General features: G+C 49.2%; 1 protein-coding gene across 1 annotated transcript in view; it reads left to right on the top strand.

Moving 5' to 3' along the window:
• IGDCC3 (immunoglobulin superfamily DCC subclass member 3) overlaps positions 1–14,702 on the top strand; it is an 81,111-nt gene that overhangs the window by 60,792 nt on the left and 5,617 nt on the right. The window contains exons 7-11 of the mRNA XM_015873273.2: positions 610–775; positions 8,222–8,469; positions 8,792–8,956; positions 13,340–13,528; positions 13,783–13,887. Of these exons, the coding sequence (XP_015728759.1) occupies positions 610–775; positions 8,222–8,469; positions 8,792–8,956; positions 13,340–13,528; positions 13,783–13,887 (873 nt within the window). The remainder of the gene's footprint in view (positions 1–609; positions 776–8,221; positions 8,470–8,791; positions 8,957–13,339; positions 13,529–13,782; positions 13,888–14,702) is intronic.

The raw sequence follows: 14,702 nt of genomic DNA, 5'->3' as shown, positions 1-14,702 counted from the left end.
TTTTAGGTCTCAGCAGCAGCGTGGAGTATATTTATCACTTTGCCCTTTGAAGCGTAACTGCTTGAATAAACTCACCGATTTGGCAGCGCCTTTCAGGCCCCGCTTTCTGTAGGCTGCTGTGCTGTTTTATTCTGATAAATGGTTTTAAATCTATTCCGAGCTGCTGGGAGGGGGAGAAATCACTTTCTGTTTACAAATCTGAAGGTAAAAACGTTTGCTTATGAGGTTACAGCAGTTACAGGCTATGCAATCTCCTCCAAGGCTCAGCAGCTCCAGAAGGGTCCCAGGCTGCAGATCTGGGCTAAAAAGGGCTCCCAAGTTATTGCCATTGGGAGGGTGTGCAGCACATCCCATATTTGCTGGGGACAGAAGGACCTGCCAGATTGCCATGTGCATATCTGTACTTTACTGTCCATTTGCAAGTAGTTTGCTAATGCAATTTTATGTGTTATTTGCTGCTTATACTGTGGCTTGGCCAAATGTCCCTAGATCTGACAATGATAGGACTTTCTTTCCTCACGTACCCAAGAAGATGCAAACCAAGCTACAAGGTTGCTTTTTGTGCCAGAATAAACTGAAATCATCCTGACTTCTCCTTCCTTTTTGCAGCCCCAGCAGAGTTCGTGCAGCATCCCCAGTCCATCTCCAGGCCTGTGGGGACCACAGCCATCTTCACGTGCGTGGCCCAAGGGGAGCCCCCCCCGCAGATCACTTGGCTGAGGAACGGGCAGATCCTGGAGACGAGCGACCACATCAAGCTGAAGAATAACAACAGGTAAGTGCCAGGGTGAAGGGCAGTGTCAGCCCGGAGCTGCCATGCACGAAGGATTGATATCACCTGCCTGATGGCCCAGAAATAGCTGTCACTGCAGGTCTGTTTCACATTATTTAGCTACAAACATGGAATCAAACTGAGTAAAGAGCATGTTAGCTCACTCAGGCTTCAACCAGCGGAACCCAGCAACCGTCCTGATCCTCTTCTGGGTATTTCAGGGTGGGCCAAGTGTTGTCCCTCCTGCTGGGACACCACACTCGCTCCATGTTGGAGGAGCCCATACACTGATCTGCCTGGGTGTGCAAATGCATTTGCCCCTGTTTGAGATACTTGCGTGGAATCTGGCTGTCATTGAGCCGCAGCCTTTTATCTCACCAGGGAAGAGTGTTTTCCCTGAGTACTAAATAACTGCATTTCCATATGAGGGGATGGGGATGTTTGTACTGTGAAATGATACGGTGGGATGCACTTAGTGTGAAAATTGCAAGTTGACGATTTATTTCCTATGGAAACAGCTTTGAACAATATGCTGAAAGATACCTGTGTTGTAAACCTAAATTACTGTAGAGATTTGCACTCTGTAAGGTTGTGTAGCTGCTCTCTGTATTGATAAATGTGACTCACAAATACAAGTCCACCTAGATGAAAAGTCAGGGCCTTCAGTTCAGACTGGGTAGGTACCAGGACATGTTCCTTAGGAGGAACAGGGGTTTTATTTCTGTAAGGTTCCCTGTGATGCAGCTTTTTGTTTTCAGGGTTGAGGCATTGTTGAGGTTTGTTATGTGAAGGATGGAAGGATGTGAATTGCAAGAAGGATAAGGTGTGAAATGTAATAACATCTTCTTGATCAGTGGAGGGTTTTCCATGCTGGGAGGTTTCAGAAAACTTCAGTGAGTTTTGTGATGCACAAAACACAGATGCCACTCATTCCATCCTCGTGGTGTATTAGCTCACTGCTTGGGTTTCTGAGGCATGTCTGCCCTTAGAATATGATCAGAGCAGAAACAGGAGAAAGGAAATAGGTGTCCCCCTGTATTGGCAGAGTCACAAGAGACCACAGACTTCAAAATGCATGAAAAAATTAAAGAGTCCAGATCAGGGTCTTCCCTTGGTGCCTTGCCTGTGAAATCATTCCTCCTCCCTGTTAAAGGAAGGCAAAAGTAGGGTCTTCAATCACAGCCACGACTCCCAGCCAGGTTCTGTTGCCCAGAGCTGCGCTCCACGTGCCTGTTAACTGCCACTCGGTGAACATGTCTGTAATCATTTTCTTATGGCAATCATTTAATGCAATTTAGCTTCAGCCTTTTCCATTGCAAGCAAACCGATCAGATTACACTGCATCTGTCACAGGCTGGCGGAGCACAGCCAGTTCCTGGGCTCAGCTAACACATGGTGTCTTCTGCAGCTCTAGTAGTGCAGTTGTAAAGCAGAGCCCTGGGGCCATCACAGTTGACAGTGCTGAACTTTTGGCTTCTTCTCCTCTACTTTTGCTCTCCTCCAACCCTCAGCTTCAGCAAAACGTCTGTGCCTGGCAGGTTCCAAAGCTGTTGGTCTGAAAAATGCTCTTGCTTGTCCAGTGGTGTGGTTGGATGCTCCATGAATTGGGGGAAGAGATCAACCACTGTTTGTTCCTGAGCCTTTTCATGTTGTGCTTTGTTTCTTCCTCATGGCCATGACTGAGCCGACCAAGTTCTGGACAGAATCAGTCTGTGATTACACTTTGGGTTTATCAGTCTGTTGAACATGGAAAATATTTGTCCATGTAAAGATGGATCACAAATCTACTAGTAATGAAGCTACTAAACTGCACCATGAGCCAGTTAATTAGATTACATGGTTTCCTAGAAAAATTCATTTGGATTAAAACTCTGCTTAATATGGCAATAAAGGTCTCAGTGCCCCCAAAGGGATTTTTAGGGGAAAAAAAAGAAAAAAAATAGAGTATAACATCCCAAATGGTACCACATATAAATGGATTGCAAAGGGTAGCACTCAGAGCAGCCTTGGTCTTGGAAAGGAACCCAACTAGGAGTGCAGTCCAGACCTGCTGTATTCAAGGCAAAGCTCTGCAAGCACAGCCCCTGCTTTGAGGCATGGATCCTCCGGCTGTGTCCAATCCATTCCTCTTCCCTCATGGTCCTTCTGATGCGAATCCTCACTGCCTGGTGTGCTGATGGTTTCTTGACACGTTAGCATTAAAGATCAGCCTTCTGCTGTGCCCTCTCCAGAGGTGGCTGTTATGTTTTGCAAATGCCAGCTGCGTGGGAACAAAATACCCAATCGATGATTAGCAAAAATCAAAAGCAGTTCTGGGATAGCGGGTAATTGTCGATGAAAAATGCATGAAGGCTCAGGTGTGGGGAATTGTGGGGTGTGCCATTAAAAGCTGTGAATAAGAATCACTGGATGGGCTGAGAATGGGGGGGGATCCTGCCATGTGATCCCCAGGTTGGGCTGGGGGTTGAGAAATACCAGAGGGATGCTCTGCTCTGCTCTGCCCTTGGTTCAGAGCTGCCACGCTGCCCTTATTTTTGATGGGGTGATTTGGATCAATTGTGATCCCGGTGCTCTGGCCTAAGAGAAAGAGAAATTGGCATTTTCAGCTGCATTCCCACCTGGTACCACCAACACAGCCCTAAAGCATGTGGATTGCTGCAGCAGGAAGGGCTGGTTACTGGATGTATTAGTCAGGAGCCTGTGTGAAATCATGCTTTTTAGGTTATTACTTCAAAATCTGCAAGGAAGCTTGAAATAGTGCCCGAATTACTGTTCTGAGAGGTTTATTGCTTTTCTTCCTCTAACCCAGTCAGGTTCAGGGGGATAATTTTCAGCCCAGAAATGGGGGGTTATATTGCCATAATAGCAAGGAACAAAGGCTAACATCTTCAGAGAAGGCAGGCTCTAAATATTGATTTTCCAAGACGATTTTATTTACAAAATGATAATTAAGGGCCTTAATTTGTTCCACGGGAGGAAGGATTCGTTAGAACCCAGGCTCAGGTGGTGTTTGCTGTCCTTGTGACCTTTGCTTATGAACTGTCTCCTACTTAAATTCTTCATCACTGGTTGCCCTTGTTTTAGTGCTGTGGGAATGACTCACTTCAAGGGCTGTGCATGCTCTGGGCTTATCAGAATATATTCCTCTGTAGCTAGATTGAAAGACAACTTTGCTTTTCTTGACTAGTTGTGTTGCTTAATCCTATTGCAGATGTGGAGAATGGAGTCCAAGGAAATACCCACATGTGCCTGGGGCAGGACAGCCTTTTGGGTACCAAACCCATTGCAACCACAGCCTGCTGCTGGCAAGGAGGCATTTGGCTGCAGAATCCATGTTGACTGGGTGCAGAGGGGTACGAAGGGATTTGTGCATCCCTTCAAGCTCTTGAATTTGTAGGGATTTGGATACCTTGCAGGAGGGCAGGCGAGCCTGCGGGTTGTGCACACAATGAACTTGAAACCTTTGGTGATTATGAGAAGGGTACCATGTTGAAAATCATATTTCAGTTCCCAGAAGCATGACAAATAAGCACGTGGAGGACCGGGATGCGAACCAGCTGCTCATGATTTAAGAATAATTTATGGGTTTGACTTTGTTTGGAAGACACGTGGGGAGGCTGTGCAGGCTCCTAAGTGCCTTTGTGGGGGGTGAGTCTGTGCATGGACGCACACAGCACGGTGCTCCATGGGGCAGCCCCTTCCATGGGCAGCAGTGCTGTGCCAGGGTCACACTGCAGCCCCATGGCAGGTGATGGTGATGGGTGTCAGTCTGTCCTCATGTGGCTGCTGTTGTGTTGCTACTGTTCTGCTCAGGAAATGCAGTTCAGGAGCTTCAGTGTTTCTTGGGACAAAATACACCTGTGGGAGGCTTTCTATTGAGCAGCAGTAGCTCTCTGAACTGTCTGTATTACTGCTACCAACTCAGGCATCCACCCTCCCTTCTAGGAGCTTCTTCTGAGATGTTCTGTGCTTTGTGTTTCTGTAGCTGTAGAAGCTTCTCTGCTCCCTGCCTGGGTCAGGATTCTGTTAAATCTGTAGTTTCAAACAGGCCAAGTGGCAGCAGCTCTTTCCCTCCGTGTCCTCAGTGCTGTGTGACATTGCAAACCCAGGAGTCCCGAAGCCAGCAAGGAAGGATGAGCATTTCAGGATGAAGTGGTCCTGCTTCTGTGCCTTTTACAGCATCCTCTTTAGCAGAAAAACCATCCTACAGCCACGTCCCCGTCCTGCTGGAAGCTGTCCTCTCCCAGGGCTGCAAGAAAGAGCAGCATCTCTGTCTGACAGCTTTGCAGGGCTGAGCATTGGCTGACCCTTTTGTCCTGCAGGTGAGTGGATGAGGTGGCTCCCACTGGCACCATGCATCCTATTTGGGACTGCACTGGGGTGAGCTCTGTAACAAAAGAGCTGGGTACAATCCTAGCCAGTGTCTTCTAGACACCAAGCAGGCTGCACAGAAAGGGATCATCCTCCTGTCCTGCATAGCACGACCCAGGAGACTCAGTTCCACCTAAGAAGGCTGCAGGCCATGTAATTCCTAGGGGCGTTAGAATGTGTGCAGAAGGCTGGGGATGATCTATAGTGTCCCCCGGGCCAATGAGTGTCACCCTTTATGTTTTGCACCTTATTCTCAGCCTACACTAAAGGCAGGCTCCGTACCCAGGGCTATTCTGCAAAGCTGCATTAATTTCATCACACTCCCCGCTTTGTGCGTGCGCGCGCATGCTGATCTCCTTCCAGCTGGGCCCCTCTCCTCCTTTGTGCCGCTGAATCGATGAAGAGCCTTCCTTCAGTTCTCAGACTTTTGCAGAGGAGCCTTTGGAAAGCTGATCTCTGGTCAACGGCCCGGACCCCTGACCCCGACCAGATCAGTCATCCTGATTGCCTGCAAGCCGCAAGACAGCTTGGGAATAGCAGCTCGGGGCCCTCCCACTCCCCTCCTCACTCCAGCTCAACAGAGTGTGAACCCGCAGCCTTTCCTCTCCCCACCTCCATCAACACCCAGCAGGGCTTTGTGCCGAGATGCGATGCAGCCCGCACAGCTCTGCTGAGCAGCACAAAGCCCTCTGGCATCTCGCCGTGCTCGCGGCGCTGCCGGCCTGATGCTCACAGGAAAGTTTTCCAGCAGCAGATGTCCCCAAAGTGACAGATTCTTCCCAGTGTTGGGAAGGAAGAAAAGGACACCTCGCGTTTCAGATGGTTGATCTGCGCCTCCTTGTGCAACAGCCGCATCTTTTCCTTTTGTTGGAGCTTCCTTACAGAAACAACTAAAAAAGCATCTCCTGCATCCCAGGGGTGTGGTGTGGGGTAGGCAGAACGTGTCAGTAGTTCAGATGCAGGGGGATGCACAGCACTGGGATTCCCATAACCCACTGCCAACTCCTTGTATTGCAGCTCAGCAGCCCTTGTAGGGCTCTGGCCATAGGTTATAGGGATGTACAGGGAGAGAAACTCGCTTTCACAGAGCTGGTGTTTAGATGCTGAGCATCCTGCTCACTTGGTTTCTGCTCCTCCCCCAGGTTTGTAGGTAGAGCTGCAAATCTGGCAGCTGTACTGACCCTGTTGCTTGTGCATCCTTCCAGGTGACGCGTGGTACAGCCAAACCCAGCCTTGTGAATCACAATGAAGATGGACTTTTCAGAGCCTGTGGCACATTTGCAGCTACATTCATGACCACTTTGGGGGAATTTGTCTTATTTCTCTTCCTTCTGGCTTGGCACCCTCTAGCACTCCGCAGAGGATGGCCGGGGCTCTGCCAATGCATCTCAAGCATCTTCCTCCTCTCTCTGTCTTTTAAATGCAAAGCAGACAAGTAAGTACACTCGGAGGCAGCAGATAAATGCTCCTTCTTGTTCCTGGCTGGCTTTGTGCTTAACACTGCACTTGCTGTGCATGCCAGCCCGGGCTGCCTGCTCCCAGTGCCCAGATGCACGGCAGCCGTGCAGAAATAATCCCCACATTGACTGGGCAAGAGGAAACACCGCTGCTCCCTGCACACATCTGCTTTGTGCAGAGCTACGAGTGCAGCTCTTGCACTGCACAATCCTGCCTCCTGCCATCTGTCCTCGCAGGAGTCGGGCCGTTGAGTTGAGCCACACGCCGGGGCTCCCCTTCCATTTAATCAGATTGACTGAGCCTGTGGCGATGAGAGGGGCTTAGGGCTGGTTCTCTAAAATCACCATATCAGCTGAAACCATCACATTTGATATTCCATTTACAATGTTTCCAAGGAAACAAAGGCACGGGGCATAAATAGATGGCTGTTAAACATTTGCTCACTCACCATGGTCCGGATAATTTGCAAGGCAGAAATACGAATGTTAAATCAACAGCGATAATAAATTGTAACACTGGTAGACCAATATTTTTCTGCAATTAGAAGCATTCATTCTGTCATCCAGGCAGGTTATCTATCAATGCCAGCTCCCATGTACCATCTCTTATTTGCATAAAGGGCAGCTTTGATTACAACTCCCCAAAAACCATGGAGTGCCCCTCACATCAGCAGAGGTGCTCATGATTTACTTGTGTGCATTGAGCTCCAAAGTCCACCTGGAATTCACCCCAGGAGAAGAAACTGGTCTCATCCTCCCTAGAAGCAGCAGGTGTGGATTTGGTTAGATTTGGCTCATTTCTTGCAGAAAAACAGCGAAAAATCTCATGCAAGCTTTGGCACAAGATAAAGAGGTAATGCTGAAACTCAGAGGCATTGAGGTCACCCAGACATTCTGCCATAGCTCAAATGAACTGGACTGGGGGTTCAAGCAGGAACTTTATCTCTGAAATAGATTAGTTCAGGTGCCCATGTGTACATGCAGGCTAGTTGTCTGTGTGCCCACCAGCAGCATCCCAGAGGTGGTGCAGGGATGGGCACAGCGCTCAGGAGCACTGTCTTTTGGGGAAGAGATGTTTCAGTGTCTTTCTCCCTCTTTTAGGGTTGTTTTCCAGCAGGGTAGCCCATGGTTGTCTTTGTTGCATGAAAAATGCACTGAGGGTTTTTGCAGATGCATTAAACCTGCACTGCACTCAGGGGCTTTGGCTTTGGGCTCACAGTGACTGTATGTTTAAGAACACAGAACTAGGAGCTGAGAATGTAACCCTGCTGAATAAGTCAGCTAATCCTCCTGTCACCCTAAGACTGCTTTAATGTGCTGTAATACAATTAGAGCATCACCAAGGGGCATTCTGGCTGCACTCAGTCAGGCTTGGCTTAGCACCCGTGTGCAGTGCCTGAACAGCATCATTGCTGGTGGCTGTTTGTGATGCTGCTTGGCTGGGTTATATGTGGCCATCTGGAGTTACTTGGATTTGCCTTTAACTCCTAAGCATGGATTTGGGTGGGAGCATCCTTGGGAACTCACGTAATCCTTGTTGTGGTGATTCTTGGACCCGGCAATCTAAGGTCATTTCCAACCTTTATGAGTCTATGCTCAGCCTTCTTGTGTTCCCACGCAGCACTCTCTCCATCTATGGGATCAACCAGGCAGATGAAGCCATCTACCAATGCATCGCTGAGAACAGCGCCGGCTCAACGCAGGCCAGCGCCCGCCTGACAGTCCTGTGGGCAGAAGGGCTGCCCGGACCCCCGCAGAGCGTGAGGGCCGAGACGGTGTCTGCCACCACCATCCAAGTGTCCTGGGAAGAACCTCTGCAGAACACCAAGGAGATCATCGGCTACGTGTTACACATCCGGAAAGCTGCAGGTATGGTCTGCTCACTGCCCAGAGCTTCCTCAGCATCCACAAGAGATAGCAGTGAGGTCTAATAGATACACCAGATCTGCAATGCAGTGCCACCATCAACTCCATCTCCTCCATGAAAGACAGGTTGGGCAGTGAGGGGTGGTATCAGTAGCAAAAGGGTGGGGAGAGGCAAGGCACACAGAAACATAAGGAAAAGAGGCACCCAAAAGAAGGGTATAGGGACCCCCTTTATTAGGGACCAAACTTACTGCTTACAAAGTCTCTTTAGTCCCTTTACCTCTTGCAAAGTCTAATGTACCTCTGTTTATTCTTTCCACTTCAGATCCCATGGAGATGGAGTATCAGGAGGCAGTTAGCAAAAGCACCTTCCAGCAGCTAGTGACTGATTTAGAGCCCTCAACCAGCTATAGCTTCTATATAAAGGCTTACACCTCCCGGGGTGCCAGCAAAGCCTCAGAAGTCACAGTGGTGAGCACGCTGGGAGAAGGTAAGGATCGCTTTGCGCTTGGGCCGTCAGATGATGAAGCCTGCTGTGCATAGCAGCAGCACCACTCACCCTGATACCCATTCCCCAGCGCCTTGGCACGCAGCCTGTGTTGTTGTTGCACCTGATTTCTGCTCTTCTCACACTCTATGGTATTGTTTGAAGATCTCTTTTATTGTTGTTACACGAGGTTCAACCAGTCGCCTTAAATGTTGCGTTCCACTCACGCTGTAGCAGAGTGTGAGTGCAAGTCAGTCCTCTCATTCATCTGGCAGCAGCTGTGGGCTTGTCCTAAACTGCTTGCTAAATGCACATTTCCTCTTGGAGAAGTTCTTCTGCAGCTCTGGTTCTCTTACCTGGTAGGTGCCATGCTTTTCTGAATGTAAACTTCGTTCTGCTCTGCCTTTGAGAAACCACACTGAGCTGGGTTGAGACCCTCCCCTGGAGCAGCCCTCTGTTTCAGTGGGAAATTAGGCAGGTCTCCAGGTCTTTTCCCTGCCTTGGCCCCCCAGATGTGGCCACCAGTTTGCTTCCCCAGTTAAAGTGGGGACTCTGGAGCAGGGCACTTGCATATGGACACCAGCCACAAACCACAGTCTCAGTGTGATCTGCAGACATCATCCATCTGGATGCTGGCATTTGGGGAATGTTTTCCTATCGTCTCATGTGCTTCTCCAGCACCTCTGAATCCTGGCGTGTCTCACTGAGAGTCATTTCCTAGGAGCCTGCCATTCTCCTGAACACTCAGTATTTACAAATATGCAGCAGAGTGGGCATGAGGGTACGATGTAGGATTAAATGAACGAGTGTGCTGACTTACAGGTGGGGAATCCAGCCCTCCCTCCATCTTCAGCTGTTGCAGCCATTAACTACAGCATTTAAGCAGCACCACCGCTAGGTCCTTGCCTCACAGGTTTACTTTATTGGTGCTCCACAGGGAATCAGTCACCCTTTGAGTTTGTTTTTCCTTTCAATTTAGAGACAGAGGAACTGACCAAGCTGCAACTTGAAATTCCTTGACCCGATGCTCTGAGTTCAGCTACTGCAGCTCAAAGCCAGCCATGCTTCACAGAGTCTGGTGCTTCTGCTGAAGTTTGGGTCAAGCAAGATAGGGCGTTTTGTCATTATTACCTTCAATCACAGCAGGAATAGTTAAGTGTCTGGTAATGGGATCATAAATTTCCAGGCTCTCTGAAATTGCAAAGCATCATTGTGCTGCTCTACTCCCCCTTAAAAAGTCTTATTCTGTGTTAATGAACTTGCAGCAATTAGCTACGTGTTCAGGATGGACAAGCTGGCCTGGTTAAGATCACTCAACCTGGGCTTGCCTCCCAGGATGATAAAAGGAGATTTACAAGCCCAGTTCTGGCTTGATCTGTGAGCAGGCAGGGTGCAGGGTACAGTGCTGGTTCTCTCTGAATTTGGTTTTTTGCTGTGCTTCACTATTGCTCAGAGAGCTGAGAGAGGGGCAGGGAGCCAGGATCCAGCAGCTCTGGCTGCCAAATTCAGGTTTGGCTGCAGATAAGCCCCTTCTCATGCACAGCCAAGCCATGTCACACTGTGCCTTCCTAGGTTACACCAAAGAGCAGCGACCCTTTGTATTTGGGGAGCTGTGAAGCCATGCAGTCAAACAGCCTTGGAAAGGAGCAGAGTTGTCCTGCCCTGCTGGAAAGAAGCTGAGGGCTTCTTTTGGCTACAGGGTATAGCCCAACTATATAGGAGCTTGTTGGAGCTGCTGGCTTCCTTGCTTCCTTGCTATTCTCCCTCCCCCCAGCACTGCTGGCCCTTCTGTCTGGCACCCATCCTGTGCTGGTGCTGGCATTTGGATAGACAGGGAGCACTCCCCATGGATAACCCTTTGACTTCCTCAATTCAGTGACCCAATGCTTTTCTGGGAGCTATTGTGCCCAGCTCAGGGCTTCTTTATGCCAAGGTATTTTATATCTCAGACTCTGTGCGCTTCATTAAGCAGCATGCAGTCCCTGTTCTTGTCTTTTAATGCTTTTTAGGGTTTTCTCCAGGACTTTTTGACATTTCTCTAGGATGAAGACCGTTCCTTTAGTCACCTTCGGCTAAAGACGCCTTCAAGAAGAAAGTTGAAATGACCTGGGGAAAATTCCAAACAGCACAGAAGAGGAAAACGAATATCCCAGCCCTTAGCATGAGGGAGATGCCTTACTTACATTAGAGTCATATTATGTTTTATATATACTTCTGTGAAGCACATATACGCTCGTGTGTGTACATATATTGCTGCACACACAGATATACTCCATCTGTATACACTTATTTGTGTAATGACATTATAATCAGCACGTGCATCCTACAAGTACGTCCATATAATCAATATTATACATATATATATATATATATACTCAGAGTTTGAATAAATACTATATATTTCATACCTCGAAGGAGAGAGATTCTTGTGGTTTTTATTAAATGTAAGGCTCTGCTACCATAAAATAAAGCCAACTCTTCACAAATCGGGATGGGCCACGCTAGTGTTTCTTTCTCCCCAATGCAGTTTCCCTTTCTATGGTGTTTTCACTGATGATTCAGGAAATGATGCTCTGAGGAAGGGTTCAGCTTCTCGGAGGGGAGATCTGATTTCTTATTTTGCCCTAATGGGAACTGGGAGTAATTAAACGTGTTATCTCATTGTTATTTTTGAGTGTTATCTCATTGGCTCAGAGAAGGAGGGCATCTTTTTGGGATACTCACCAGGAGAAATCTCTTTGCCTTCCCCTAAAGGTCCTTGTTGGGATCACCTGGGCTCTCAGTGCCTGGGAAAAGGCCAGCTGTTGTGCTGTGTTGTTCTGACTTTACTGTTAAATCGAAGCTCTTGTCAGTCTCAGGCTGACGTGGCCACATTTCATCTGCTTTTCAGCAGCGCTCACTAAATGGCTGTGCTGAACTCTGTGCCAAAGGACGGTGTCAGGGCTGGGTTTCACTGCTTGTCATTTAGAAACCTGTGGGGAAAACCAGATAAAAAGCAGCGTCAGTGCAATGCAAGTCCACCAGCTCCCACGTTAGGGGTATTTTGAGCTTATAATCACTCAGAACTGGAAAATAGCTCTGCCCCAAGGCCTTCTCTTGGCTAAAGGCTGCCAGACAAGCAGGGCTGTTGTTCTGCTTAGTGAGTTTTGTGCTGGGTTTTGCTGAGCTCCCTGCCCAAAAAAATCCTTGTGGGAGCAGAGCCCGTGGGCAAGGCAGAGCCCACAGCGCCTGCTGCCATCCATCCACCTTCTGAAAAAGGCTCAGGAGCTGATGGGAGCATCTGGCCTGGGGGAGCCGTGTGGAAATGAAGTGAAAAAATCATCAGTGAAAGGTCCTGCTGAGACACATCTCTGTACTGATGTGCTCAGTGTGCGAGAGAGGGAGGGAGATGGGAAGGAGGATGCTCGGGGGCACGTGGGGCTGTGTGCTGCTGCTCTGCACGGAGCTTTGTGCAGAACCAGCTTTGGAAAACTGATTTATTTGATTCAAAGAAATTGACTGTGGTTTGCAAACCTTGGTCTGTCAGCCCAAGCTGATGGGGCAGGATGAAGCTGGGCAGCTTTTGGGGACCTGGGAACAAAGTGGTGATGATATTTTGCTGTTTGTTACCCCAAAAACCAGGGCAGGATTTTGGGTTTGTTGAGCAGAGTGCCACTGATGGTAGCAGAAGGCTTCCAGGGGGGCTCTGAATCAAGGCTTGCTGGCAGCGTGCAGCAGCAGGGCCATCTTCCCCACTAAATCCCCCTGCTCCTCAAAGCCACTTAAGTGCCAGCCACAGCTGTGTGTGGAGCTCAGGCTGCTCAGGGAGGTCGGGCTCTCACTGAAGATGCCTCCATTTCCTCCTCATTCCCCCAGCACAGAACCACATGTCCCTCTGAAGGCCAGCAGGGAGAGCAGCCCAGCGCACCCTGCAAACCCTTGCAGGTACTGAGTGCGCTCAGCCAGGCAGCAGCATACAGACCTGACGTTCTGCTTTAAGACGGATGTCTCCGGCTCCATCCTTTCTGGTTCCTTCCTCCCATGGGGATTAATCACTCTGAAAGGTCCTCACTGCCCTCAGGGTGAGGGCAGAAAAGTGGAAGCTGAGAATGCATTTCCAAAGTGGCTGCATTCCTGCCCTGACCCGGGCTGAGCATCAGATTGCAGCTGCTTGTCAGAGTAGCCTCTGTGCTGGCTGAGCTGAGCATAGGGAGTCCCTGGAAGCTCACACAGCTCCCTAAAGAGAGTCCAGGCTGTTAAACCAGGCCCTGGTCTAATTTGATTTTCTCAGTCTCATCTAGCACGTTCTTTGTCACAGTGGCTGCAGGGAAATGCTGGTGGGGAGTTTCTCATTGTACAGACTACAGAGCGCACACAACCCACTGTCTCTCTCTCTCTGTCTTTCAGTCCCAGCCATGCCATCCCTCTTTATTAAAGTCATCAACAGCACGGCCGTGCAGGCAACGTGGGAGCCCTCCATCAAACTGGGCCAGCATGAAGGCTTCAAGCTCTACTACCGCAAAGTCCACCTCTCCCAGTACACAGGCCCGGTGCTGCTGGCCAGCAACGTCACAGCGTACAACATTACCCACCTGGGTGAGTGCACTGACTGCTCCGGCTGCACCACCTCCTGACCCTAGGATGGCTCACGTGTGTTGCTCAGCCATTAAGCTGGGGGTGCTGCAGCTCTGCCCCATGTTTATGGGCACTTTGCAGGTGCTGCAGTTTGTCTTTTGACCTGATTGCAGCATCCTGTGTGTTGGGTGATGTGTGTTTCCTAAATAACTGCATTGCTGGGGAGACAGCACTGGTTATTAAACCCGAAATACCCTTCTTGTTTCTCCAAACAGATGCATCAATGGTGTATGAGGTCAAACTCCTTGCCTATAACCAGCATGGGGATGGAAACTCAACTGTCCGCTTTGTCTCCTTGAGGGAAACCGTGGAGAGGACAGGTAAGATGGGGCTGTTCTCAGTGGTAGTTAATGAAAACTGGTTATAGAATCATAGGCTATCCCAAGTTGGAAGGGACCCATAAGGATCGTTAAGTAAGTCCAACTCCTGGCTCAAAAGGACCACTCAAAAATCAGACCATTTGGAATCAAGTGGCAGCACATCCACCAGACAGCACAGCTTTCAGTCAGTTACTTTCAGCCTCACCAATGATGAGACTGTGTGGGGCTGGGACCATGTTGTGCTGGTAGAACTGGCTCCCTTGCCAGCTGCCCTTCATTAGGTTTAGCAAACCAACACCTCAAAGCATTAGGTAAAAACTGCTGTCCTCATGTGAGACATGGGGCACTGAGCATCTTTGCTCAGCACCCACGGACATTTGAGCTTTATTGGTGGTGAGAAAGAAGGCCACGTGGCTTTGAGAAGAAGGGCTGCAGTGCATGAGCATTACATGACGAGGCAGAAGAGGAAACCTCTAGAGGGAATCTCTAACTGCTCACACCTTTCATTTTCATCTATGTGTAAAAAACATCCTGCTGCTCTTATAGTCCTTTTAAGCCTTCCAGTGGGAATATCTCCAAGAGAGAGTTATTACTTCTCTCTCTGTGCTGCAGTAAATACTGATCCCATTGGCAGCTGCCAGCTCCCTGCCTTCTGCCAGGTGCTGTGCTCACCCAGGGAAAGTCTGATAGCATCAGCCTGCATGATGGGGATGGCTCTATACAGCCTCCATGGGGTACCAGGGGCAGGGGAGATGCTTAGGTAGGGCCAGGAAAAAGGAAACTTTCACTGCTGACCCCCTCCCCCTCTTTCCTCT

The sequence above is a fragment of the Coturnix japonica genome, chromosome 10 (genome assembly GCF_001577835.2).
Source record: "Coturnix japonica isolate 7356 chromosome 10, Coturnix japonica 2.1, whole genome shotgun sequence".
NCBI lineage: Eukaryota > Metazoa > Chordata > Aves > Galliformes > Phasianidae > Coturnix > Coturnix japonica.
Note: the sequence above shows the minus strand (reverse complement) of the source record. Positions and strands in the feature narration are given on the sequence as shown.